This window comes from Oncorhynchus mykiss, chromosome 19, assembly GCF_013265735.2.
Source record: "Oncorhynchus mykiss isolate Arlee chromosome 19, USDA_OmykA_1.1, whole genome shotgun sequence".
Classification (NCBI taxonomy): Eukaryota; Metazoa; Chordata; class Actinopteri; order Salmoniformes; family Salmonidae; genus Oncorhynchus; species Oncorhynchus mykiss.
In genome coordinates, this window is record NC_048583.1 from 64,803,210 (window position 1) to 64,827,596 (window position 24,387).

The following is a 24,387-nucleotide window of genomic DNA, read 5'->3' on the forward strand; positions in this document are numbered from 1 at the left end:
TTAGGGTCCTGGTGTGGCTATGCCAAATGGCTGTGGGCTACATCCTCTGAGTTGTCCTCATGTTAGGGTCCTGGTGTGGCTATGCCAAATGACTGTGGGCTACATCCTCTGAGTTGTCCTCATGTTAGGGTCCTGGTGTGGCTATGCCAAATGACTGTGGGCTACATCCTCTGAGTTGTCCTCATGTTAGGGTCCTGGTGTGGCTATGCCAAATGGCTGTGGGCTACATCCTCTGAGTTGTCCTCATGTTAGGGTCCTGGTGTGGCTGTGCCAAATGGCTGTGGGCTACATCCTCTGAGTTGTCCTCATGTTAGGGTCCTGGTGTGGCTGTGCCATATGACTGTGGGCTACATCCTCGGAGTTGTCCTCATGTTAGGGTCCTGGTGTGGCTATGCCAAATGACTGTGGGCTACATCCTCTGAGTTGTCCTCATGTTAGGGTCCTGGTGTGGCTATGCCAAATGGCTGTGGGCTACATCCTCTGAGTTGTCCTTATGTTAGGGTCCTGGTGTGGCTATGCCAAATGACTGTGGGCTACATCCTCTGAGTTGTCCTCATGTTAGGGTCCTGGTGTGGCTATGCCAAATGGCTGTGGGCTACATCCTCTGAGTTGTCCTCATGTTAAGGTCCTGGTGTGGCTATGCCAAATGTCTGTGGGCTACATCCTCTGAGTTGTCCTCATGTTAGGGTCCTGGTGTGGCTATGCCAAATGGCTGTGGGCTACATCCTCTGAGTTGTCCTCATGTTAGGGTCCTGGTGTGGCTATGCCAAATGGCTGTGGGCTACATCCTCTGAGTTGTCCTTATGTTAGGGTCCTGGTGTGGCTATGCCAAATGACTGTGGGCTACATCCTCTGAGTTGTCCTTATGTTAGGGTCCTGGTGTGGCTATGCCAAATGACTGTGGGCTACATCCTCTGAGTTGTCCTTATGTTAGGGTCCTGGTGTGGCTATGCCAAATGACTGTGGGCTACATCCTCTGAGTTGTCCTTATGTTAGGGTCCTGGTGTGGCTATGCCAAATGGCTGTGGGCTACATCCTCTGAGTTGTCCTTATGTTAGGGTCCTGGTGTGGCTATGCCAAATGACTGTGGGATACATCCTCTGAGTTGTCCTCATGTTAGGGTCCTGGTGTGGCTATGCCAAATGGCTGTGGGCTACATCCTCTGAGTTGTCCTTATGGGTATGTTAGGGTCCTGGTGTGGCTATGCCAAATGGCTGTGGGCTACATCCTCTGAGTTGTCCTCATGTTAGGGTCCTGGTGTGGCTATGCCAAATGGCTGTGGGCTACATCCTCTGAGTTGTCCTTATGGGTATGTTAGGGTCCTGGTGTGGCTATGCCAAATGGCTGTGGGCTACATCCTCTGAGTTGTCCTCATGTTAGGGTCCTGGTGTGGCTATGCCAAATGGCTGTGGGCTACATCCTCTGAGTTGTCCTTATTGGTATGTTAGGGTCCTGGTGTGGCTATGCCAAATGGCTGTGGGCTACATCCTCTGAGTTGTCCTCATGTTAGGGTCCTGGTGTGGCTATGCCAAATGGCTGTGGGCTACATCCTCTGAGTTGTCCTCATGTTAGGGTCCTGGTGTGGCTATGCCAAATGGCTGTGGGCTACATCCTCTGAGTTGTCCTCATGTTAGGGTCCTGGTGTGGCTGTGCCATATGACTGTGGGCTACATCCTCTGAGTTGTCCTCATGTTAGGGTCCTGGTGTGGCTATGCCAAATGACTGTGGGCTACATCCTCTGAGTTGTCCTCATGTTAGGGTCCTGGTGTGGCTATGCCAAATGGCTGTGGGCTACATCCTCTGAGTTGTCCTTATGTTAGGGTCCTGGTGTGGCTATGCCAAATGACTGTGGGCTACATCCTCTGAGTTGTCCTCATGTTAGGGTCCTGGTGTGGCTATGCCAAATGGCTGTGGGCTACATCCTCTGAGTTGTCCTCATGTTAAGGTCCTGGTGTGGCTATGCCAAATGTCTGTGGGCTACATCCTCTGAGTTGTCCTCATGTTAGGGTCCTGGTGTGGCTATGCCAAATGGCTGTGGGCTACATCCTCTGAGTTGTCCTCATGTTAGGGTCCTGGTGTGGCTATGACAAATGGCTGTGGGCTACATCCTCTGAGTTGTCCTTATGTTAGGGTCCTGGTGTGGCTATGCCAAATGACTGTGGGCTACATCCTCTGAGTTGTCCTTATGTTAGGGTCCTGGTGTGGCTATGCCAAATGACTGTGGGCTACATCCTCTGAGTTGTCCTTATGTTAGGGTCCTGGTGTGGCTATGCCAAATGACTGTGGGCTACATCCTCTGAGTTGTCCTTGTGTTAGGGTCCTGGTGTGGCTATGCCAAATGGCTGTGGGCTACATCCTCTGAGTTGTCCTTATGTTAGGGTCCTGGTGTGGCTATGCCAAATGACTGTGGGATACATCCTCTGAGTTGTCCTCATGTTAGGGTCCTGGTGTGGCTATGCCAAATGGCTGTGGGCTACATCCTCTGAGTTGTCCTTATGGGTATGTTAGGGTCCTGGTGTGGCTATGCCAAATGGCTGTGGGCTACATCCTCTGAGTTGTCCTCATGTTAGGGTCCTGGTGTGGCTATGCCAAACGGCTGTGGGCTACATCCTCTGAGTTGTCCTTATGGGTATGTTAGGGTCCTGGTGTGGCTATGCCAAATGGCTGTGGGCTACATCCTCTGAGTTGTCCTCATGTTAGGGTCCTGGTGTGGCTATGCCAAATGGCTGTGGGCTACATCCTCTGAGTTGTCCTTATGGGTATGTTAGGGTCCTGGTGTGGCTATGCCAAATGGCTGTGGGCTACATCCTCTGAGTTGTCCTCATGTTAGGGTCCTGGTGTGGCTATGCCAAATGGCTGTGGGCTACATCCTCTGAGTTGTCCTCATGTTAGGGTCCTGGTGTGGCTATGCCAAATGGCTGTGGGCTACATCCTCTGAGTTGTCCTCATGTTAGGGTCCTGGTGTGGCTATGCCAAATGGCTGTGGGCTACATCCTCTGAGTTGTCCTCATGTTAGGGTCCTGGTGTGGCTATGCCAAATCGCTGTGGGCTACATCCTCTGAGTTGTCCTCATGTTAGGGTCCTGGTGTGGCTATGCCAAATGGCTGTGGGCTACATCCTCTGAGTTGTCCTTATGTTAGGGTCCTGGTGTGGCTATGCCAAATGGCTGTGGGCTACATCCTCTGAGTTGTCCTCATGTTAGGGTCCTGGTGTGGCTATGCCAAATGGCTGTGGGCTACATCCTCTGAGTTGTCCTCATGTTAGGGTCCTGGTGTGGCTCTGCCAAATGGCTGTGGGCTACATCCTCTGAGTTGTCCTTATGGGTATGTTAGGGTCCTGGTGTGGCTATGCCAAATGGCTGTGGGCTACATCCTCTGAGTTGTCCTCATGTTAGGGTCCTGGTGTGGCTATGCCAAATGGCTGTGGGCTACATCCTCTGAGTTGTCCTCATGTTAGGGTCCTGGTGTGGCTATGCCAAATGACTGTGGGCTACATCCTCTGAGTTGTCCTCATGTTAGGGTCCTGGTGTGGCTATGCCAAATGGCTGTGGGCTACATCCTCTGAGTTGTCCTCATGTTAGGGTCCTGGTGTGGCTATGCCAAATGACTGTGGGCTACATCTTCTGAGTTGTCCTCATGTTAGGGTCCTGGTGTGGCTATGCCAAATGGCTGTGGGTTACATCCTCTGAGTTGTCCTTATGTTAGGGTCCTGGTGTGGCTATGCCAAATGACTGTGGGCTACATCCTCTGAGTTGTCCTCATGTTAGGGTCCTGGTGTGGCTGTGCCAAATGGCTGTGGGCTACATCCTCTGAGTTGTCCTCATGTTAGGGTCCTGGTGTGGCTATGCCAAATGGCTGTGGGCTACATCCTCTGAGTTGTCCTCATGTTAGGGTCCTGGTGTGGCTATGCCAAATGGCTGTGGGCTACATCCTCTGAGTTGTCCTCATGTTAGGGTCCTGGTGTGGCTATGCCAAATGGCTGTGGGCTACATCCTCTGAGTTGTCCTCATGTTAGGGTCCTGGTGTGGCTATGCCAAATGGCTGTGGGCTACATCCTCTGAGTTGTCCTCATGTTAGGGTCCTGGTGTGGCTATGCCAAATGGCTGTGGGCTACATCCTCTGAGTTGTCCTCATGTTAGGGTCCTGGTGTGGCTATGCCAAATGGCTGTGGGCTACATCCTCTGAGTTGTCCTCATGTTAGGGTCCTGGTGTGGCTATGCCAAATGACTGTGGGCTACATCCTCTGAGTTGTCCTCATGTTAGGGTCCTGGTGTGGCTATGCCAAATGGCTGTGGGCTACATCCTCTGAGTTGTCCTCATGTTAGGGTCCTGGTGTGGCTATGCCAAATGACTGTGGGCTACATCCTCTGAGTTGTCCTCATGTTAGGGTCCTGGTGTGGCTATGCCAAATGGCTGTGGGCTACATCCTCTGAGTTGTCCTCATGTTAGGGTCCTGGTGTGGCTATGCCAAATGACTGTGGGCTACATCCTCTGAGTTGTCCTCATGTTAGGGTCCTGGTGTGGCTATGCCAAATGGCTGTGGGCTACATCCTCTGAGTTGTCCTTATGTTAGGGTCCTGGTGTGGCTATGCCAAATGACTGTGGGCTACATCCTCTGAGTTGTCCTCATGTTAGGGTCCTGGAGTGGCTATGCCAAATGGCTGTGGGCTACATCCTCTGAGTTGTCCTCATGTTAGGGTCCTGGTGTGGCTATGCCAAATGACTGTGGGCTACATCCTCTGAGTTGTCCTCATGTTAGGGTCCTGGTGTGGCTATGCCAAATGACTGTGGGCTACATCCTCTGAGTTGTCCTCATGTTAGGGTCCTGGTGTGGCTATGCCAAATGGCTGTGGGCTACATCCTCTGAGTTGTCCTTATGTTAGGGTCCTGGTGTGGCTATGCCAAATGACTGTGGGCTACATCCTCTGAGTTGTCCTCATGTTAGGGTCCTGGTGTGGCTATGCCAAATGGCTGTGGGCTACATCCTCTGAGTTGTCCTCATGTTAGGGTCCTGGTGTGGCTATGCTAAATGACTGTGGGCTACATCCTCTGAGTTGTCCTCATGTTAGGGTCCTGGTGTGGCTATGCCAAATGACTGTGGGCTACATCCTCTGAGTTGCCCTCATGTTAGGGTCCTGGTGTGGCTATGCCAAATGACTGTGGGCTACATCCTCTGAGTTGTCCTCATGTTAGGGTCCTGGTGTGGCTATGCCAAATGGCTGTGGGCTACATCCTCTGAGTTGTCCTCATGTTAGGGTCCTGGTGTGGCTATGCCAAATGACTGTGGGCTACATCCTCTGAGTTGTCCTCATGTTAGGGTCCTGGTGTGGCTATGCCAAATGGCTGTGGGCTACATCCTCTGAGTTGTCCTCATGTTAGGGTCCTGGTGTGGCTATGCCAAATGACTGTGGGCTACATCCTCTGAGTTGTCCTCATGTTAGGGTCCTAGTGTGGCTATGCCAAATGGCTGTGGGCTACATCCTCTGAGTTGTCCTCATGTTAGGGTCCTGGTGTGGCTATGCCAAATGACTGTGGGCTACATCCTCTGAGTTGTCCTCATGTTAGGGTCCTGGTGTGGCTATGCCAAATGGCTGTGGGCTACATCCTCTGAGTTGTCCTTATGTTAGGGTCCTGGTGTGGCTATGCCAAATGACTGTGGGCTACATCCTCTGAGTTGTCCTCATGTTAGGGTCCTGGTGTGGCTATGCCAAATGGCTGTGGGCTACATCCTCTGAGTTGTCCTCATGTTAGGGTCCTGGTGTGGCTATGCCAAATGACTGTGGGCTACATCCTCTGAGTTGTCCTCATGTTAGGGTCCTGGTGTGGCTATGCCAAATGACTGTGGGCTACATCCTCTGAGTTGTCCTCATGTTAGGGTCCTGGTGTGGCTATGCCAAATGGCTGTGGGCTACATCCTCTGAGTTGTCCTCATGTTAGGGTCCTGGTGTGGCTATGCCAAATGACTGTGGGCTACATCCTCTGAGTTGTCCTTATGTTAGGGTCCTGGTGTGGCTATGCCAAATGACTGTGGGCTACATCCTCTGAGTTGTCCTCATGTTAGGGTCCTGGTGTGGCTATGCCAAATGGCTGTGGGCTACATCCTCTGAGTTGTCCTCATGTTAGGGTCCTGGTGTGGCTATGCCAAATGGCTGTGGGCTACATCCTCTGAGTTGTCCTCATGTTAGGGTCCTGGTGTGGCTATGCCAAATGACTGTGGGCTACATCCTCTGAGTTGTCCTCATGTTAGGGTCCTGGTGTGGCTATGCCAAATGGCTGTGGGCTACATCCTCTGAGTTGTCCTTATGTTAGGGTCCTGGTGTGGCTATGCCAAATGGCTGTGGGTTACATCCTCTGAGTTGTCCTCATGTTAGGGTCCTGGTGTGGCTATGCCAAATGGCTGTGGGCTACATCCTCTGAGTTGTCCTCATGTTAGGGTCCTGGTGTGGCTATGCCAAATGGCTGTGGGCTACATCCTCTGAGTTGTCCTCATGTTAGGGTCCTGGTGTGGCTATGCCAAATGGCTGTGGGCTACATCCTCTGAGTTGTCCTCATGTTAGGGTCCTGGTGTGGCTATGCCAAATGGCTGTGGGTATTATTTTGTATTATTTGATAGTATGAAGAATACAATTGAACAAAGCTGGATAAAATATAAAGATTTTCTCCAAACGATGAATGAGTGGATATTCTGTGTTAACAAAGAAACAGGTGCTCCTATCTGCTTCACTTAGATTATTACCACTTAAGAGTTATTCATGTCACTTAGAGGTATTCATGTCACTTAGAGTTATTCGGGTCACTTAGAGTTATTCATGTCACTTAGAGTTATTCATGTCACTTAGAGTTATTCATGTCACTTAGAGGTATTCATGTCACTTAGAGGTATTCATGTCACTTAGAGTTATTCATGTCACTTAGAGTTATTAATGTCACTTAGAGGTATTCATGTCACTTAAAGGTATTCATGTCACTTAGAGTTATTCATGTCACTTAGAGGTATTCATGTCACTTAGAGTTATTCATGTCACTTAGAGTTATTCATGTCACTTAGAGTTATTAATGTCACTTAGAGTTATTAATGTCACTTAGAGTTATTCATGTCACTTAGAGTTATTCATGTCACTTAGAGTTATTAGTGTCACTTATTAGTGTCACTGTTGGGCAACATGAGTTCTCATGAAGTGTTTGATACATTTGCATTGATGTCAGAGTGATTAGAGGGACAATAGAGTGCCGAGTACCAGGCAGTTAGCAAGTTTGATAGGCTACTAATGACCAATCAGCAGCATCAGAGCTTGGAGAAGCCTAATTACCGTGACGAAACGGTCATGTGGAATTTGACTGCCTTCATGACTCGTGACCGCCGGTGTGGCGGTAACACGGTCACCGTAGCAACCCTAGTCCTACTGTAACATAGTATAAAGCAGACTTTCTGTCTGTCTGTCTGTCTGTCAGTCAGTATCTCACAGTGCTGTCACCTCTAAAATTAGATGAAGGTACATCTGCATAGGACAATTTTTTAAAAATCTCTAGATATCTAATCAGATGAGACAATCTCAGTGAATTCAACAAAAGTAAAGCACGCACATCCACTCAGTGATCTCACCAAAGTTCTCTCCCCCCCCACTCAGTGATCTCACCAAAGTTCCCCCCCCCCCCCACTCAGTGATCTCACCAAAGTTCCCCCCCCCCCCACTCAGTGATCTCACCAAAGTCCCCCCCCCCCCCCCCACTCAGTGATCTCACCAAAGTTCTCTCCCCCCACCCACTCAGTGATCTCACCAAAGTTCTCCCCCCCCCCCCACTCAGTGATCTCACCAAAGTTCTCCCCCCCCCCCCACTCAGTGATCTCACCAAAGTTCTCCCCCCCCCCCCCCACTCAGTGATCTCACCAAAGTTCTCCCCCCCCCCCCACTCAGTGATCTCACCAAAGTTCTCCCCCCCCCCCCCCACTCAGTGATCTCACCAAAGTTCTCCCCCCCCCCCCCCACTCAGTGATCTCACCAAAGTTCTCCCCCCCCCCCCCACTCAGTGATCTCACCAAAGTTCTCCCCCCCCCCCCACTCAGTGATCTCACCAAAGTTCTCCCCCCCCCCCTCAGTGATCTCACCAAAGTTCCCCCCCCCCCCCCCCCCCCACTCAGTGATCTCACCAAAGTTCTCCCCCCCCCACTCAGTGATCTCACCAAAGTTCTCCCCCCCCCCCCCACTCAGTGATCTCACCAAAGTTCTCCCCCCCCCCCACTCAGTGATCTCACCAAAGTTCTCCCCCCCCCCCCACTCAGTGATCTCACCAAAGTTCTCCCCCCCCCCCACTCAGTGATCTCACCAAAGTTCTCCCCCCCCCACTCAGTGATCTCACCAAAGTTCCCCCCCCCCCCCCACTCAGTGATCTCACCAAAGTCCCCCCCCCCCCACTCAGTGATCTCACCAAAGTTCTCCCCCCCCCCCACTCAGTGATCTCACCAAAGTTCTCCCCCCCCCCCCCACTCAGTGATCTCACCAAAGTTCTCCCCCCCCCCCCCCCACTCAGTGATCTCACCAAAGTTCTCCCCCCCCCCCCACTCAGTGATCTCACCAAAGTTCTCCCCCCCCCACTCAGTGATCTCACCAAAGTTCTCCCCCCCCCCCCCACTCAGTGATCTCACCAAAGTTCTCCCCCCCCCCCCCCACTCAGTGATCTCACCAAAGTTCTCCCCCCCCCCCCCCACTCAGTGATCTCACCAAAGTTCTCCCCCCCCCCCACTCAGTGATCTCACCAAAGTTCTCTCCCCCCCCCCCCACTCAGTGATCTCACCAAAGTTCTCCCCCCCCCCCCCACTCAGTGATCTCACCAAAGTTCTCCCCCCCCCCCCACTCAGTGATCTCACCAAAGTTCTCCCCCCCCCACTCAGTGATCTCACCAAAGTTCTACCCCCCCCCCCACTCAGTGATCTCACCAAAGTTCTCCCCCCCCCCCCCCCACTCAGTGATCTCACCAAAGTTCTCCCCCCCCCCCACACTCAGTGATCTCACCAAAGTTCTCCCCCCCCCCCCACTCAGTGATCTCACCAAAGTTCTCCCCCCCCCCCACTCAGTGATTTCACCAAAGTTCCCCCCCCACTCAGTGATCTCACCAAAGTTCTCCCCCCCCCCCACTCAGTGATCTCACCAAAGTTCTCTCCCCCCCCACTCAGTGATCTCACCAAAGTTCCCCCCCCCCCCCCTCAGTGATCTCACCAAAGTTCCCCCCCCCCCTCAGTGATCTCACCAAAGTCCCCCCCCCCCCCACTCAGTGATCTCACCAAAGTTCCCCCCCCCCCCCCTCAGTGATCTCACCAAAGTTCCCCCCCCCCCACTCAGTGATCTCACCAAAGTTCCCCCCCCCCTCAGTGATCTCACCAAAGTTCCCCCCCCCCCCCTCAGTGATCTCACCAAAGTTCCCCCCCCCCCCCTCAGTGATCTCACCAAAGTTCCCCCCCCCCCACTCAGTGATCTCACCAAAGTCCCCCCCCCCCCCTCAGTGATCTCACCAAAGTTCCCCCCCCCCCCTCAGTGATCTCACCAAAGTCCCCCCCCCCCCCAGTGATCTCACCAAAGTTCCCCCCCCCCACTCAGTGATCTCACCAAAGTTCTCCCCCCCCCACTCAGTGATCTCACCAAAGTTCCCCCCCCCCCACTCAGTGATCTCACCAAAGTTCTCCCCCCCCCCCCCCCACTCAGTGATCTCACCAAAGTTCCCCCCCCCGTCCCTCTCCCTCCCCCCCAGTGATCTCACCAAAGTTCCCCCCCCCCCCACTCAGTGATCTCACCAAAGTTCCCCCCCCCCACTCAGTGATCTCACCAAAGTTCTCCCCCCCCCCCCACTCAGTGATCTCACCAAAGTTCCCCCCCCCCCCCGTCCCTCTCCCTCCCCCCTAGTGATCTCACCAAAGTTCCCCCCCCCCCCCCACTCAGTGATCTCACCAAAGTTCCCCCCCCGTCCCTCTCCCTCCCCCCCAGTGATCTCACCAAAGTTCCCCCCCCCCCCCACTCAGTGATCTCACCAAAGTTCCCCCCCCCGTCCCTCTCCCTCCCCCCCAGTGATCTCACCAAAGTTCCCCCCCCCCCCACTCAGTGATCTCACCAAAGTTCCCCCCCCCTCTCCCTCCCCCCCCAGTGATCTCACCAAAGTTCTCTCCCCCCCCCCCACTCAGTGATCTCACCAAAGTTCCCCCCCCCCTCTCCCTCCCCCCCAGTGATCTCACCAAAGTTCTCCCCCCCCCCCACTCAGTGATCTCACCAAAGTTCTCTTCCCCCCCTCCCCCTCCACCCCAGTGATCTCACCAAAGTTCTCTCCCCCCCCCCCACTCAGTGATCTCACCAAAGTTCCCCCCCCCCCACTCAGTGATCTCACCAAAGTCCCCCCCCCCCCCCCACTCAGTGATCTCACCAAAGTCCCCCCCCCCCACTCAGTGATCTCACCAAAGTTCCCCCCCCCCTCTCCCTCCCCCCCAGTGATCTCACCAAAGTCCCCCCCCCCCCCCACTCAGTGATCTCACCAAAGTTCCCCCCCCCCTCTCCCTCCCCCCCCAGTGATCTCACCAAAGTTCCCCCCCCCCCCACTCAGTGATCTCACCAAAGTCCCCCCCCCTCTCCCTCCCCCCCCAGTGATCTCACCAAAGTTCTCCCCCCCCCCCCCACTCAGTGATCTCACCAAAGTTCCCCCCCCCCTCTCCCTCCCCCCCAGTGATCTCACCAAAGTTCTCCCCCCCCCACTCAGTGATCTCACCAAAGTTCTCTTCCCCCCCTCCCCCTCCACCCCAGTGATCTCACCAAAGTTCTCTCCCCCCCCCCACTCAGTGATCTCACCCAAGTTCTCCCCCCCCCCCCCCAGTGATCTCACCAAAGTTCCCCCCCCCCCCCCTCAGTGATCTCACCAAAGTCCCCCCCCCCCCCTCAGTGATCTCACCAAAGTTCCCCCCCCCCCCACTCAGTGATCTCACCAAAGTTCTCCCCCCCCCACTCAGTGATCTCACCAAAGTTCCCCCCCCCCCACTCAGTGATCTCACCAAAGTTCTCCCCCCCCCCCCCCCCCCACTCAGTGATCTCACCAAAGTTCCCCCCCCCGTCCCTCTCCCTCCCCCCCAGTGATCTCACCAAAGTTCCCCCCCCCACTCAGTGATCTCACCAAAGTTCCCCCCCCCCCCACTCAGTGATCTCACCAAAGTTCTCCCCCCCCACTCAGTGATCTCACCAAAGTTCCCCCCCCCCCGTCCCTCTCCCTCCCCCCTAGTGATCTCACCAAAGTTCCCCCCCCCCCCACACTCAGTGATCTCACCAAAGTTCCCCCCCCGTCCCTCTCCCTCCCCCCCAGTGATCTCACCAAAGTTCCCCCCCCCCCCCCACTCAGTGATCTCACCAAAGTTCCCCCCCCCCGTCCCTCTCCCTCCCCCCCAGTGATCTCACCAAAGTCCCCCCCCCCCCCCCCCCACTCAGTGATCTCACCAAAGTTCCCCCCCCCTCTCCCTCCCCCCCCAGTGATCTCACCAAAGTTCTCTCCCCCCCCCCCACTCAGTGATCTCACCAAAGTTCCCCCCCCCCTCTCCCTCCCCCCCAGTGATCTCACCAAAGTTCTCCCCCCCCCCCACTCAGTGATCTCACCAAAGTTCTCTTCCCCCCCTCCCCCTCCACCCCAGTGATCTCACCAAAGTTCTCTCCCCCCCCCACTCAGTGATCTCACCAAAGTTCCCCCCCCCCCCCCACTCAGTGATCTCACCAAAGTTCCCCCCCCCCCCCACTCAGTGATCTCACCAAAGTTCCCCCCCCCCTCTCCCTCCCCCCCAGTGATCTCACCAAAGTCCCCCCCCCCCCCCACTCAGTGATCTCACCAAAGTTCCCCCCCCCCCTCTCCCTCCCCCCCCAGTGATCTCACCAAAGTTCCCCCCCCCCCCCACTCAGTGATCTCACCAAAGTCCCCCCCCCCTCTCCCTCCCCCCCCAGTGATCTCACCAAAGTTCTCCCCCCCCCCCCCACTCAGTGATCTCACCAAAGTTCCCCCCCCCCCTCTCCCTCCCCCCCAGTGATCTCACCAAAGTTCTCCCCCCCCCCCACTCAGTGATCTCACCAAAGTTCTCTTCCCCCCCTCCCCCTCCACCCCAGTGATCTCACCAAAGTTCTCTCCCCCCCCCCACTCAGTGATCTCACCCAAGTTCTCCCCCCCCCCCCCAGTGATCTCACCAAAGTTCTCTCCCCCCCCCCCCCCCCCCCCAGTGATCTCACCAAAGTTCTCTCCTCCCCAGATGTCCATGTGAGTGTCGTACTGCCCCAGGTGGTTGAACCAGCTCTTGTCCATCACAAAGATCCCTCCTGCAATCACTGGAGTTCTGTAGCAGAGAACACAGGAGGACAGACTGCCTGATACACACAGGAGGACAGACTGCCTGATACACACAGGAGGACAGACTGTCTGATACACACAAGAGGACAGACTATCTGATACACACAGAGGACAGATTATCTGATACACACAGGAGGACAGACTATCTGATACACACAGGAGGACAGACTATCTGATACACACAGGAGGACAGACTGTCTGATACACACAGAGGACAGACTGTCTGATACACACAGGAGGACAGACTGTCTGATACACCCAGGAGGACAGACTGTCTGATACACACAGAGGACAGATTATCTGATACACACAGGAGGACAGACTGTCTAATACACACAGGAGGACAGACTATCTGATACACACAGGAGGACAGACTGTCTGATACACACATATTGAGACTGGTGTTTTGTGGGTACTATTTAATGAAGCTGCCAGTTGAGGACTTGTGAGGCGTCTGTTTCTCAAATTAGACACTCTAATGTACTTGTTCTCTTGCTCAGTTGTACACTGGGGCCTCCCACTCCTCTTTCTATTCTGGTTAGAGCCAGTTTGTGCTGTTCTGTGAAGGGAGTAGTACACAGCGTTGTACGAGATCTTCAGTTTCTTGGCAATTTCTCGGATGGAATAGCCTTCATTTCTCAGAACAAGAATAGACTGACGAGTTTCAGAAGAAAGTACTTTGTTTCTGTCCATTTTGAGCCTGTAATCAAACCCACAAATGCTGATGCTCCAGATACTCAACTAGTCTAAAGAAGGCCGTTTTATTGCTTCTTTAATCAGAACAACAGTTTTCAGCTGTGCTAACATAATTGCAAAAAGGGTTTTCTAATGATCAATTAACCTTTCAAAATGACAAACTTGGATTAGCTAACACAACGTGTCATTGGAACACAGGAGTTGATGGTACTATGGAAAGAAATGTTAAATGCCATATTCAACTTGTGATTCTAAGATATTTTACTGGCCCATACAGGAGAGACAAAAGAGGAAGAGTGGGGACCACCACAATATAACTACTGTAATTACCTGATAGGCAGAGTGGGGACCACCACAATATAACTACTGTAATTACCTGATAGGCAGAGTGGGGACCACCACAATATAACTACTGTAATTACCTGATAGGCAGAGTGGGGACCACCACAATATAACTACTGTAATTACCTGATAGGCAGAGTGGGGACCACCACAATATAACTACTGTAATTACCTGATAGGCAGAGTGGGGACCACCACAATATAACTACTGTAATTACCTGATAGGCAGAGTGGGGACCACCACAATATAACTACTGTAATTACCTGATAGGCAGAGTGGGGAACACCACAATATAACTACTGTAATTACCTGATAGGCAGAGTGGGGACCACCACAATATAACTACTGTAATTACCTGATAGGCAGAGTGGGGACCATCACAATATAACTACTGTAATTACCTGATAGGCAGAGTGGGGACCACCACAATATAACTACTGTAATTACCTGATAGGCAGAGTGAGGACCAACACAATATAACTACTGTAATTACCTGATAGGCAGAGTGGGGACCACCACAATATAACTACTGTAATTACCTGATAGGCAGAGTAGGATCATTCCTAGACATCTTCTGTTCGATGGGAATCTGTTCCCATTTAAAGTGTAAACTCCAGTCAAACCCTGAGAGAAAAGAGAGAGAAAAGTTATGAGATGGCAAGTGAAAGTGACTGCTGTGCGTGGCTGTGTTTACGAGGATAGGTGACTGCTGTGCGTGGCTGTGTTTACGAGGATAGGTGACTGCTGTGCGTAGCTGTGTTTACGAGGATAGGTGACTGCTGTGCGTGGCTGTGTTTACGAGGATAGGTGACTGCTGTGCGTGGCTGTGTTTACGAGGATAGGTTGACTGCTGTGCGTGGCTGTGTTTACGAGGATAGGTGACTGCTGTGCGTGGCTGTGTTTACGAGGATAGGTGACTGCTGTGCGTGGCTGTGTTTACGAGGATAGGTGACTGCTGTGCGTGGCTGTGTTTACGAGGATAGGTGACTGCTGTGCGTGGCTGTGTTTACGAGGATAGGTGACTGCTGTGCGTGGCTGTGTTTACGAGGATAGGTGACTGCTGTGCGTGGCTGTGTTTACGAGGATAGGTGACTGCTGTGCGTGGCTGTGTTTACGAGGATAGGTGACTGCTGTGCGTGGCTGTGTTTACGAGGATAGGTGACTGCTGTGCGTGGCTGTGTTTACGAGGATAGTACCCACAGGTTAGAGGTTGTGTTCTGAGTACTGACCTCCCCTCAAGTCAGCTGAAGCTGCCAAGTAGGCAAAGTTATCCAGGCTGATAACATCGATGATGGGGCTGACAACCCGGGTATGATCCTGGGAAGAGGAGAGAGAGACAGGGACACAGGGCACGGTCACACATAATGGCGAAGGTGCATAAAGATGGCGGCCCGTGTCCTCACCACAAACACCTCATCAGCAGCTTGCCCCCGTGTCCTCACCACAACACCTCATCAGCAGCTTGCCCCCGTGTCCTCACCACAACACCTCATCAGCAGCTTGCCCCCGTGTCCTCACCACAACACCTCATCAGCAGCTTGCCCCCGTGTCCTCACCACAACACCTCATCAGCAGCTTGCCCCCATGTCCTCACCACAAACAGGTGCATAAAGATGGCAGCCCCCATGTCCTCACCACAAACACCTCATCAGCAGCTTGCCCCCATGTCCTCACCACAAACACCTCATCAGCAGCTGATGGTGCATAAAGATGGCGGCCCCCGTGTCCTCACCACAAACACCTCATCAGCAGCTGATGGTGCATAAAGATGGCGGCCCCCGTGTCCTCACCACAAACACCTCATCAGCAGCTGATGGTGCATAAAGATGGCGGCCCCCGTGTCCTCACCACAAACACCTCATCAGCAGCTGATGGTGCATAAAGATGACGGCCCCCGTGTCCTCACCACAACACCTCATCAGCAGCTGAAGGTGCATAAAGATGGCGGCCCCCATGTCCTCACCACAACACCTCATCAGCAGCTGATGGTGCATAAAGATGGCGGCCCCCATGTCCTCACCACAACACCTCATCAGCAGCTTGCCCCCGTGTCCTCACCACAACACCTCATCAGCAGCTTGCCCCCGTGTCCTCACCACAACACCTCATCAGCAGCTTGCCCCCGTGTCCTCACCACAACACCTCATCAGCAGCTGATGGTGTATAAAGATGGCGGCCCCCATGTCCTCACCACAACACCTCATCAGCAGCTTGCCCCCGTGTCCTCACCACAACACCTCATCAGCAGCTTGCCCCCGTGTCCTCACCACAACACCTCATCAGCAGCTTGCCCCCGTGTCCTCACCACAACACCTCATCAGCAGCTTGCCCCCGTGTCCTCACCACAACACCTCATCAGCAGCTTGCCCCCGTGTCCTCACCACAACACCTCATCAGCAGCTTGCCCCCGTGTCCTCACCACAACACCTCATCAGCAGCTTGCCCCCGTGTCCTCACCACAACACCTCATCAGCAGCTTGCCCCCGTGTCCTCACCACAACACCTCATCAGCAGCTTGCCCCCGTGTCCTCACCACAACACCTCATCAGCAGCTTGCCCCCGTGTCCTCACCACAACACCTCATCAGCAGCTTGCCCCCGTGTCCTCACCACAACACCTCATCAGCAGCTTGCCCCCGTGTCCTCACCACAACACCTCATCAGCAGCTTGCCCCCGTGTCCTCACCACAACACCTCATCAGCAGCTTGCCCCCGTGTCCTCACCACAACACCTCATCAGCAGCTGAAGGTGTATAAAGATGGCGGCCCCCGTGTCCTCACCACAAACGCCTCGTCAGCAGCTGATGGTGCATAAAGATGGCGGCCCCCGTGTCCTCACCACAAACACCTCATCAGCAGCTGATGGTGGCAGAGAGACACTTCTCACGGTCACACATAATGGCGAAGGTGCATAAAGATGGTGGCCCCCGTGTCCTCACCACAAACGCCTCGTTTGCTACGTTTGCCGTATTGTACATTTCTCTCCGTTCCTCTTTTTAAAATGTTTTAATCAGCATTAGTACAGTATACATGATCCCAGTTCTAGCTCCTAGACGGAGTCCATTTGAGAAAAAAACCCTCAAAAGTAGACTGTGCTGATTGACTGGCACATTGAACCATGTCGCATGCCGTAGTTTAACCACTCTGTGGGCAGTGCTCAAAACGATGACGTCATATCTGAACGTCTTTATGCACGTTTTCCGTTACATACAGTTTGACTTTATTTAGGCCGTCATAGAGGGGGAGATGACAGAATAAATAAATAAATATATATATATATTTTTTTTATTTCACCTTGTCACGAATATCACCGAGGGTGACTCACCTTCTTGTTCGGGTGGCGCTCGGCTGTCGTCGTCGCCGGTCTACTAGCTGCCACCGATTCTTTGTTCCGTGTTCGTTTGGTTTTGTCTAATTGGTTTCACCTGTTCATTGTTTGGTCGTTAGGGTGGGGTTATTTAAGTTTGTTTAGCCCGCTTCTGTTTGTGCAGGCTTGTTCTTCTGTGTTTGTGAGAGTGGTTAGTGTTTTGTTGGGTTTTCTCGCTGTCCTGCTATTTTACCTAAGGGTACTATATTGTTTTTATAGTTACCCCTGTGTTGGGTAAATACTATTTTGTTCCTTTGATTTTGGACATTAAAGCGTGTTTTTTCCCACATCCTTTGCTCTCTGCGCCTGACTCCACACCCATTCACTCATTGAGCGTTACACACCTTTATTTAAACTGGTAGGCAAGTTGAGAACACCTTTATTTAACCCGGGAAGGCTAGTTGAGACCAAGTTCTCATTTACAACTGTGACCTGGCCAAGATAAAGCGTAGCTTTATGAGTGGTTCTGCAGGTGGTGACCACAGACCACTTCTCAGTTCCTATGCTTCCTGGCTGATGTTTTGGTCACTTTTGAATGCTGGCGGTGCTTTCACTCTAGTGGTAGCATGAGACGGAGTCTACAACCCACACAAGTGGCTCAGGTAGTGCAGCTCATCCAGGATGGCACATCAATGCGAGCTGTGGCAAGAAGGTTTGCTGTGTCTGTCAGCGTAGTGTCCAGAGCATGGAGGCGCTACCAGGATACAGGCCAGTACATCAGGAGACGTGGAGGAGGCCGTAGGAGGGCAACAACCCAGCAGCAGGACCACTATTTCCGCCTTTGTGCAAGGAGGAGCAGGAGGAACACTGCCAGAGCCCTGCAAAATGACCTCCAGCAACGCTCAATGAGTGAATGGGTGTGGAGTCAGGCGCAGAGAGCAAAGGATGTGGGAAAAAACACGCTTTAATGTCCAAAATCAAAGGAACAAAATAGTATTTACCCAACACAGGGGTAACTATAAAGTGTGTGTTTGGGAGTGTGTGTGTGTGAGTGTGTGTTTGGGAGTGTGTGTTTGTGTGAGTGTGTTTGGGAGTGTGTGTTTGGGAGTGTGTGTTTGTTTGATTGTGAGTGTGTGTTTGTGAGTGTGTGTGTGTGAGTGTGTGTTTGGGAGTGTGTGTTTGGGAGTGTGTGTTTGGGAGTGTGAGAGTGTGTGTTTGTGAGTGTGTGTTTGTGAGTGTGTGTTTGGGAGTGTGTGTTTGCGGGTGGTGTGTTTGTGAGTGTGTGTTTGTGAGTCTGTGTTTGTGAGTCAGCGTGTGTGTGTGTATCTTACGAAGGATTAGCTTTACAAAGAGAAAATCAAACAGACTGTTTCCAATTAGAGCCCTGACTGCTTCCCCAAGGGCTCCCTATTCCCTATATAGTGCACTACTTTAGACCAGAGCCCTATTCCCTATATAGTGCACTATTTTAGACCAGAGCCCTATTCCCTATATAGTGCACTACTTTAGACCAGAGCCCTATTCCCTATATAGTGCACTACTTTAGACCAGAGCCCTATTTCCTATATAGTGCACTACTTTAGACCAGAGCCCTATTCCCTATATAGTGCACTACTTTAGACCAGGCCCATAGAGCACCATTTGTGATGCAGTCCTTGTTCTTTGCATAGAGAGATTGAACCCAGTGTGAACTCTGTGGTGTTGGTTCAGGTAGTTAAGCAATGCAGAGGAGAGGATAGGAGAGGAGATGAGAGGAGAGGATGAGAGGAGAGGAGAGGAGAGGAGAAGAGGGGAGAAGAGGGGAGAAGAGAGGAGAGGTGGAGAGAGGAAAGGAGAAGAGAGAGGAGAGGAGAGGAGTGGAGAGGAGAGGAAAAGAGGGGAGAGGAGAGGTGGAGAGAAGAGAGGAGAAGAGGGGAGAGGAGAGGTGGAGAGAGGAAAGGAGAAGAGAGAGGAGAGGAGAGGATTGGAGAAGAGAGGAGAAGAGGGGAGAGGAGAGATGGAGAAAGGAAAGGAGAAGAGAGAGGAGAGGAGAGGAGAGGAGTGGAGAGGAGAGGAGAAGAAGGGAGAGGAGAGGTGGAGAGAGGAGAGGAGAAGAGGGGAGAGGAGAGGTGGAGAGAGGAAAGGAGAAGAGAGAGGAGAGGATTGGAGAAGAGAGGAGAAGAGGGGAGAGGAGAGGTGGAGAGAGTAAAGGAGAAGAGGGGAGAGGAGAGGAAAGGAGAAGAGGGGAGAGGAGAGGAGAGGTGGAGAGAGGAAAGGAGAAGAGGGGAGAGGAGAGGAGTGGAGAGGAAAGGAGAAGAGAGAGAGGAGAAGGAGGGGTGGGGAGAAGAGAGCATGAAACAGCACTTAGCCAGCATTGTGAAGAGCCCCTCTCAACAGCTTGAAACAATATTCATTTTATAGGGCTATTTAATGATCACTCTGATCTCTCAAAGCAAGAGGACACTTCCAAATGGATATCAATAATGTCATAATCTCTCTCTCTCTCTCGCTCTCTCTTTCTCCCACCTCTTTCTCCCTCCCTCTCCCTTTCTCCCCCTCTCCCCCCTCTCTTTCTCTCTCCCTCTCCCTTTCTCCATCCCTCTTCCTTTCTCCCTCTCTCCCCCCCACTCTTTCTCCCTCTCTCCCCCATCTCTTTCTCTCTCCCTCTCTCTCCCTCGCTCTTTGTCCCTCTCCCCCCCTCTCCCTCTCTCTCTCTACCCCCCCTCTTCCTATATGCATTTCTCCTTAGTTTTCCTTCCATCATCACGGTGTAATGTCACATTCAGCCCCAGCACAGCTCTGTATTCAGAGGCATATGCAGGAGAGAAGGGACAGTCACAGTCCTCTGTCGGACCTAAAGGTCGTTATCGTGTTTGTTTTTCTGAACCCTGTGTCACATTCCTCCAGCCATTCCTCTCTGGGTGATGTGATGCCAGAGATAGAGGCCTGATGTTGTCCCCAGACTGACTGCAAAGAGAGGAGGACCGTGGTTATCTCTGGTGCTCTGAAACATGTCTGGAGGGAAGGAGGAAGTTCATTGAGTCCCAGATGCCCCGTAGCAGAGAAGTGATGTGAAAGACTGAATGATAATGATATGTTGGTGTAGAATCTGATGGGATGTACTGGGAGATTACACAGTCCCCACAAAGAATTACAAAACAAAACCCAATTTCCATAAACTCTCACATCTACTGGGTGAAATACCACAGTGTGCCATCACAGCAGCAAGATTTGTGACCTGTTGACACAAAAGGGCTTTTTTTTTCCTTCAGTTTTGTTTATTATCTATTTCACTTGCTTCGGCAATAAAGCCCCCTTAAATTGGAAATTGAAATTGAGAGGTGTTGAAGTAGGGAGTGATAGAGAGAGAGGTGTTGAGGTGGGGAGTGATGGAGAGAGAGAGGTGTTGAGGTGGGGAGTGATGGAGAGAGAGAGGTGTTGAGGTGGGGAGTGAGGGAGAGAGGAAGGGAGAGAGAGAGGTGTTGAGGTGGGGAGTGATAGAGAGAGAGGTGTTGGGGTGGGGAGGGAGGGGGAGAGAGAGGTGTTGAGGTGGGGAGGGAGAGAGAGAGAGAGGTGTTGGGGAGGGAGAGAGAGAGAGAGGTGTTGAGGTGGGGAGGGAGGGAGAGAGAGGTGTTGGGGTGGGGAGGGAGGGAGGGAGGGAGAACTGTGTTGGGGTGGGGAGGGAGGGAGGGTGAACTGTGTTGGGGTGGGGAGGGAGGGAGGGAGAAATGTGTTGGGGTGGGGAGGGAGGGAGGGAGAACTGTGTTGGGGTGGGGAGGGAAGGGAAGGAGGGAGAACTGTGTTGGGGTGGGGAGGGAAGGAGGGAGAACTGTGTTGGGGTGGGGAGGGAGGGAGAAGAGAAGTGTTATGGGAGCAGCTGTGAAGGTCAGAACAGTGAAGCCTCTCTGGAGAGAACAGGACATAGAGCCAGGCACAACACAGCCAGGCCAGGAGTGACTGATGAGGGTCTCTTTACAAAAAGCAAGTCACTCCCTCACAGGGATGTGAATATGTGAATGAGGGAGGGAGGGAGAGAGAGAGAGAGAGAGAGAGAGAGGGAGAGAGGGAGAGAGGGAGAGAGGGAGAGAGAGAGAGAGAGAGAGAGAGAGAGAGAGAGAGAGAGAGAGAGAGAGAGAAAAGAAGAGAGAGAGAGAGAGAGAGAGAGAGAAAAGAAGAGAGAGAGAGAGAGAGAGAGAGAGAGAGAGAGAGAGAGAGAGAGAAAAAAGAAGAGAAAGACAGAGGGCCATGCTACCACCTGTTATATGCTGAGAGATGATTGTGTGTCTAATTTAAGAGTGTGACTGACAGACGATGGAGTGTACCAGCTTGACCCTTCATGGGCAGGAGCCATCACTGTGTGTGTGTGTGTGTGTGTGTGTGTACCTCTTTGACCCTCTGTATCATGGGCTGAAGCCAGTCAGTGTTGACCTCACAGTGGCTGTCCAGGAAGGTCAGGATTGGGGCGGAGGCAGCTCCCGCCCCTCGTACCCGGGACCGGATCAGACCTGGGAGGAACACAGACAATATCACCAAGGGGAAACACCAAGAAAGGAAGCAGCTAACTAGTCAGACACTGGAGACAGGGGGGGGGGACAGGGGGGCTGGAGGAGAGGGGCGGGGGGGGCTGGAAGAGAGGGACAGGGGGGTGGTGTGATTCAGTAGTGTGAGGCAGTCAGAACGGCCCAGAGGGCAAGAGCCTCTCCTGATTCAGTAGTGTGAGGCAGTCAGAACGGCCCAGAGGGCAGGAGCCTCTCCTGATTCTGTAGTGTGAGGCAGTCAGAACGGCCCAGAGGGCAGGAGCCTCTCCTGATTCTGTAGTGTGAGGCAGTCAGAACGGCCCAGAGGGCAGGAGCCTCTCCTGATTCTGTAGTGTGAGGCAGTCAGAACGGCCCAGAGGGCAGGAGCCTCTCCTGATTCTGTAGTGTGAGGCAGTCAGAACGGCCCAGAGGGCAGGAGCCTCTCCTGATTCTGTAGTGTGAGGCAGTCAGAACGGCCCAGAGGGCAGGAGCCTCTCCTGATTCTGTAGTGTGAGGCAGTCAGAACGGCCCAGAGGGCAGGAGCCTCTCCTGATTCTGTAGTGTCAGGCAGTCAGAACGGCCCATAGGGTAGGAGCCTCTCCTGATTCTGTAGTGTGAGGCAGTCAGAACGGCCCAGAGGGCAGGAGCCTCTCCTGATTCTGTAGTGTGAGGCAGCCAGAACGGCCCAGAGGGCAGGAGCCTCTCCTGATTCTGTAGTGTGAGGCAGTCAGAACGGCCCAGAGGGCAGGAGCCTCTCCTGATTCAGTAGTGTGAGGCAAACCTCTAAGACAAGCTGAATGCCTTCTCGCTTCCAGCCAAACAACACTGAACCAGATGTGAGAAGCCCTGCTGTCCCAAACGACTGTGTGATCTCGCTCTCCGATGTGAATAAGACTCTTAGCAAGGCCACTCTGCCTGACGGAATAACAGGACACGTTCTCAGAGCGCTGACCAGCTGGCAAGAGTTCTTCACAGACATTTTGAACATCTTGTCCCAGTCTGTATTCCCAAGGATCTCCTTCCAGAGAGACATTAGGGACTGTAACATAGGGACTGTATTAGGGACTGTAACATACTCTACTCCACGGAATCATGGCTCTCTTGGGATATAGGACGTGAGGTAACCTGTAGCCAAGAAAGCAACGGAACTAAACTCACTTCCGTCATCATGAAGTGCTTAGAGAGACTAGTCAAGGACCATATCACCTCCACCCTACCTGACACCCTAGACCCACTCCAATTTGCTTACCGCCCAAATAGGTCCACAGACAACGCAATCTCAACCACACTGCACACTGCCCTAACCCATCTGGACCACAGGAATACCTATGTAAGAATGCTGTTCATTGACTACAGCTCAGCATTCAGCACCATACTGCCCTCAAAGCTTATCAATAATCTTGAGCCGCCTTGAGCAACTAGATCCTGGACTTCCTGACGGGCTGCCCTGTCCTTTAGCAGACTCTCTGATCCAGATCCACTACAGTAGTGAGTCATTTAGCAGACTCTCTGATCCAGAGCCACTACAGTAGTGAGTCATTTAACAGACTCTCTGAGCCAGAGCCACTACAGTAGTGAGTCATTTAACAGACTCTCTGATCCAGAGCCACTACAGTAGTGAGTCATTTAGCAGACTCTCTGATCCAGAGCCACTACAGTAGTGAGTCATTTAACAGACTCTCTGATCCAGAGCCACTACAGTAGTGAGTCATTTAACAGACTCTCTGATCCAGAGCCACTACAGTAGTGAGTCATTTAACAGACTCTCTGATCCAGAGCCACTACAGTAGTGAGTCATTTAGCAGACTCTCTGATCCAGAGCCACTACAGTAGTGAGTCATTTAACAGACTCTCTGATCCAGAGCCACTACAGTAGTGAGTCATATAGCAGACTCTCTGATCCAGAGCCACTACAGTAGTGAGTCATTTAGCAGACTCTCTGATCCAGAGCCACTACAGTAGTGAGTCATTTAACAGACTCTCTGATCCAGAGCCACTACAGTAGTGAGTCATTTAGCAGACTCTCTGATCCAGAGCCACTACAGTAGTGAGTCATTTAGCAGACTCTCTGATCCAGAGCCACTACAGTAGTGAGTCATGATCCAGTGAGTCATTTAATTGGAACTCTAGGGGCGGTATTTCATTTTTGGATAAAAAACGTTCCCGTTTTAAGCGCGATATTTTGTCACGACAAGATGCTCGACTATGCGTATAAGTGACAGCTTTGGATAGAAAACACTCTAACGTTTCCAAAACTGCAAAGATATTGTCTGTGAGTGCCACAGAACTGATGCTACAGGCGAAACCAAGATGAAATTTCAAACAGGAAGTGAGCCAGATTTTGAATGCGCTGTGTTCCAATGTCTCCTTATATGGCTGTGAATGCGCCAGGAATGAGCCTACACTTTCTGTCGTTTCCCCAAGATGTCTGCAGCATTGTGACATATTTGGAGGCATATCATTGGAAGATTGACCATTTTACACTACATCTACCAGGTGGTCGCTTGGTGTCCTCCGTCGCAATTATTGCGTAATCTCCAGCTGCAGTATTTTTCCGTTTGCTTCTGAGGAGAAACCCAACTGCCATGAATGATTTATCATCGAATAGATATGTGAAAAACACCTTGAGGATTGATTCTAAACAACGTTTGCCATGTTTCTGTCGATATTATGGAGTTAATTTGGTAAAAAGTTCGGCGTTGTAAGTGACTGCATTTTCAGATTTTTTTCTTAGCCAAACGTGATGAACAAAACGGAGCGATTTCTCCTACACAAATAATATTTTTGGAAAAAATGAACATTTGCTATCTAACTGAGAGTCTCGTCATTGAAAACATCCGAAGTTCTTCAAAGGTAAATGATTTTATTTGAATGCTTTTCTTGTTTTTGTGAAAATGTTGCCTGCTGAATGCTAGGCTTAATGCTATGCTAGGCTATCAATACTCTTACACAAATGCTTGTGTAGCTTTGGTTGAAAAGCATATTTTGAAAATCTGAGATGACAGTGTTGTTAACAAAAGGCTAAGCTTGAGAGCTAATATATAAGCTTGTGCTTGAATATATTTATTTCATTTCATTTGCGTTTTTCAAGAATAGTTAACGTTGCGTTATGGTAATGAGCTTGAGGCTGTGATTACGCTCCCGGATACGGGATTGATAGTCGCAAGAAGTTTTAACAGACATTTTTATATCG

General features: G+C 52.1%; 1 protein-coding gene across 1 annotated transcript in view; it reads right to left on the reverse strand.

Moving 5' to 3' along the window:
• The window catches only part of LOC110518731 (polypeptide N-acetylgalactosaminyltransferase 16-like), a 106,933-nt gene that overhangs the window by 53,719 nt on the left and 28,827 nt on the right, over positions 1-24,387 (reverse strand). The window contains exons 6-9 of the mRNA XM_036955398.1: positions 21,061-21,182; positions 14,622-14,709; positions 13,932-14,016; positions 12,236-12,339 (exon numbers count right to left, since the gene is read on the reverse strand). Of these exons, the coding sequence (XP_036811293.1) occupies positions 12,236-12,339; positions 13,932-14,016; positions 14,622-14,709; positions 21,061-21,182 (399 nt within the window). The remainder of the gene's footprint in view (positions 1-12,235; positions 12,340-13,931; positions 14,017-14,621; positions 14,710-21,060; positions 21,183-24,387) is intronic.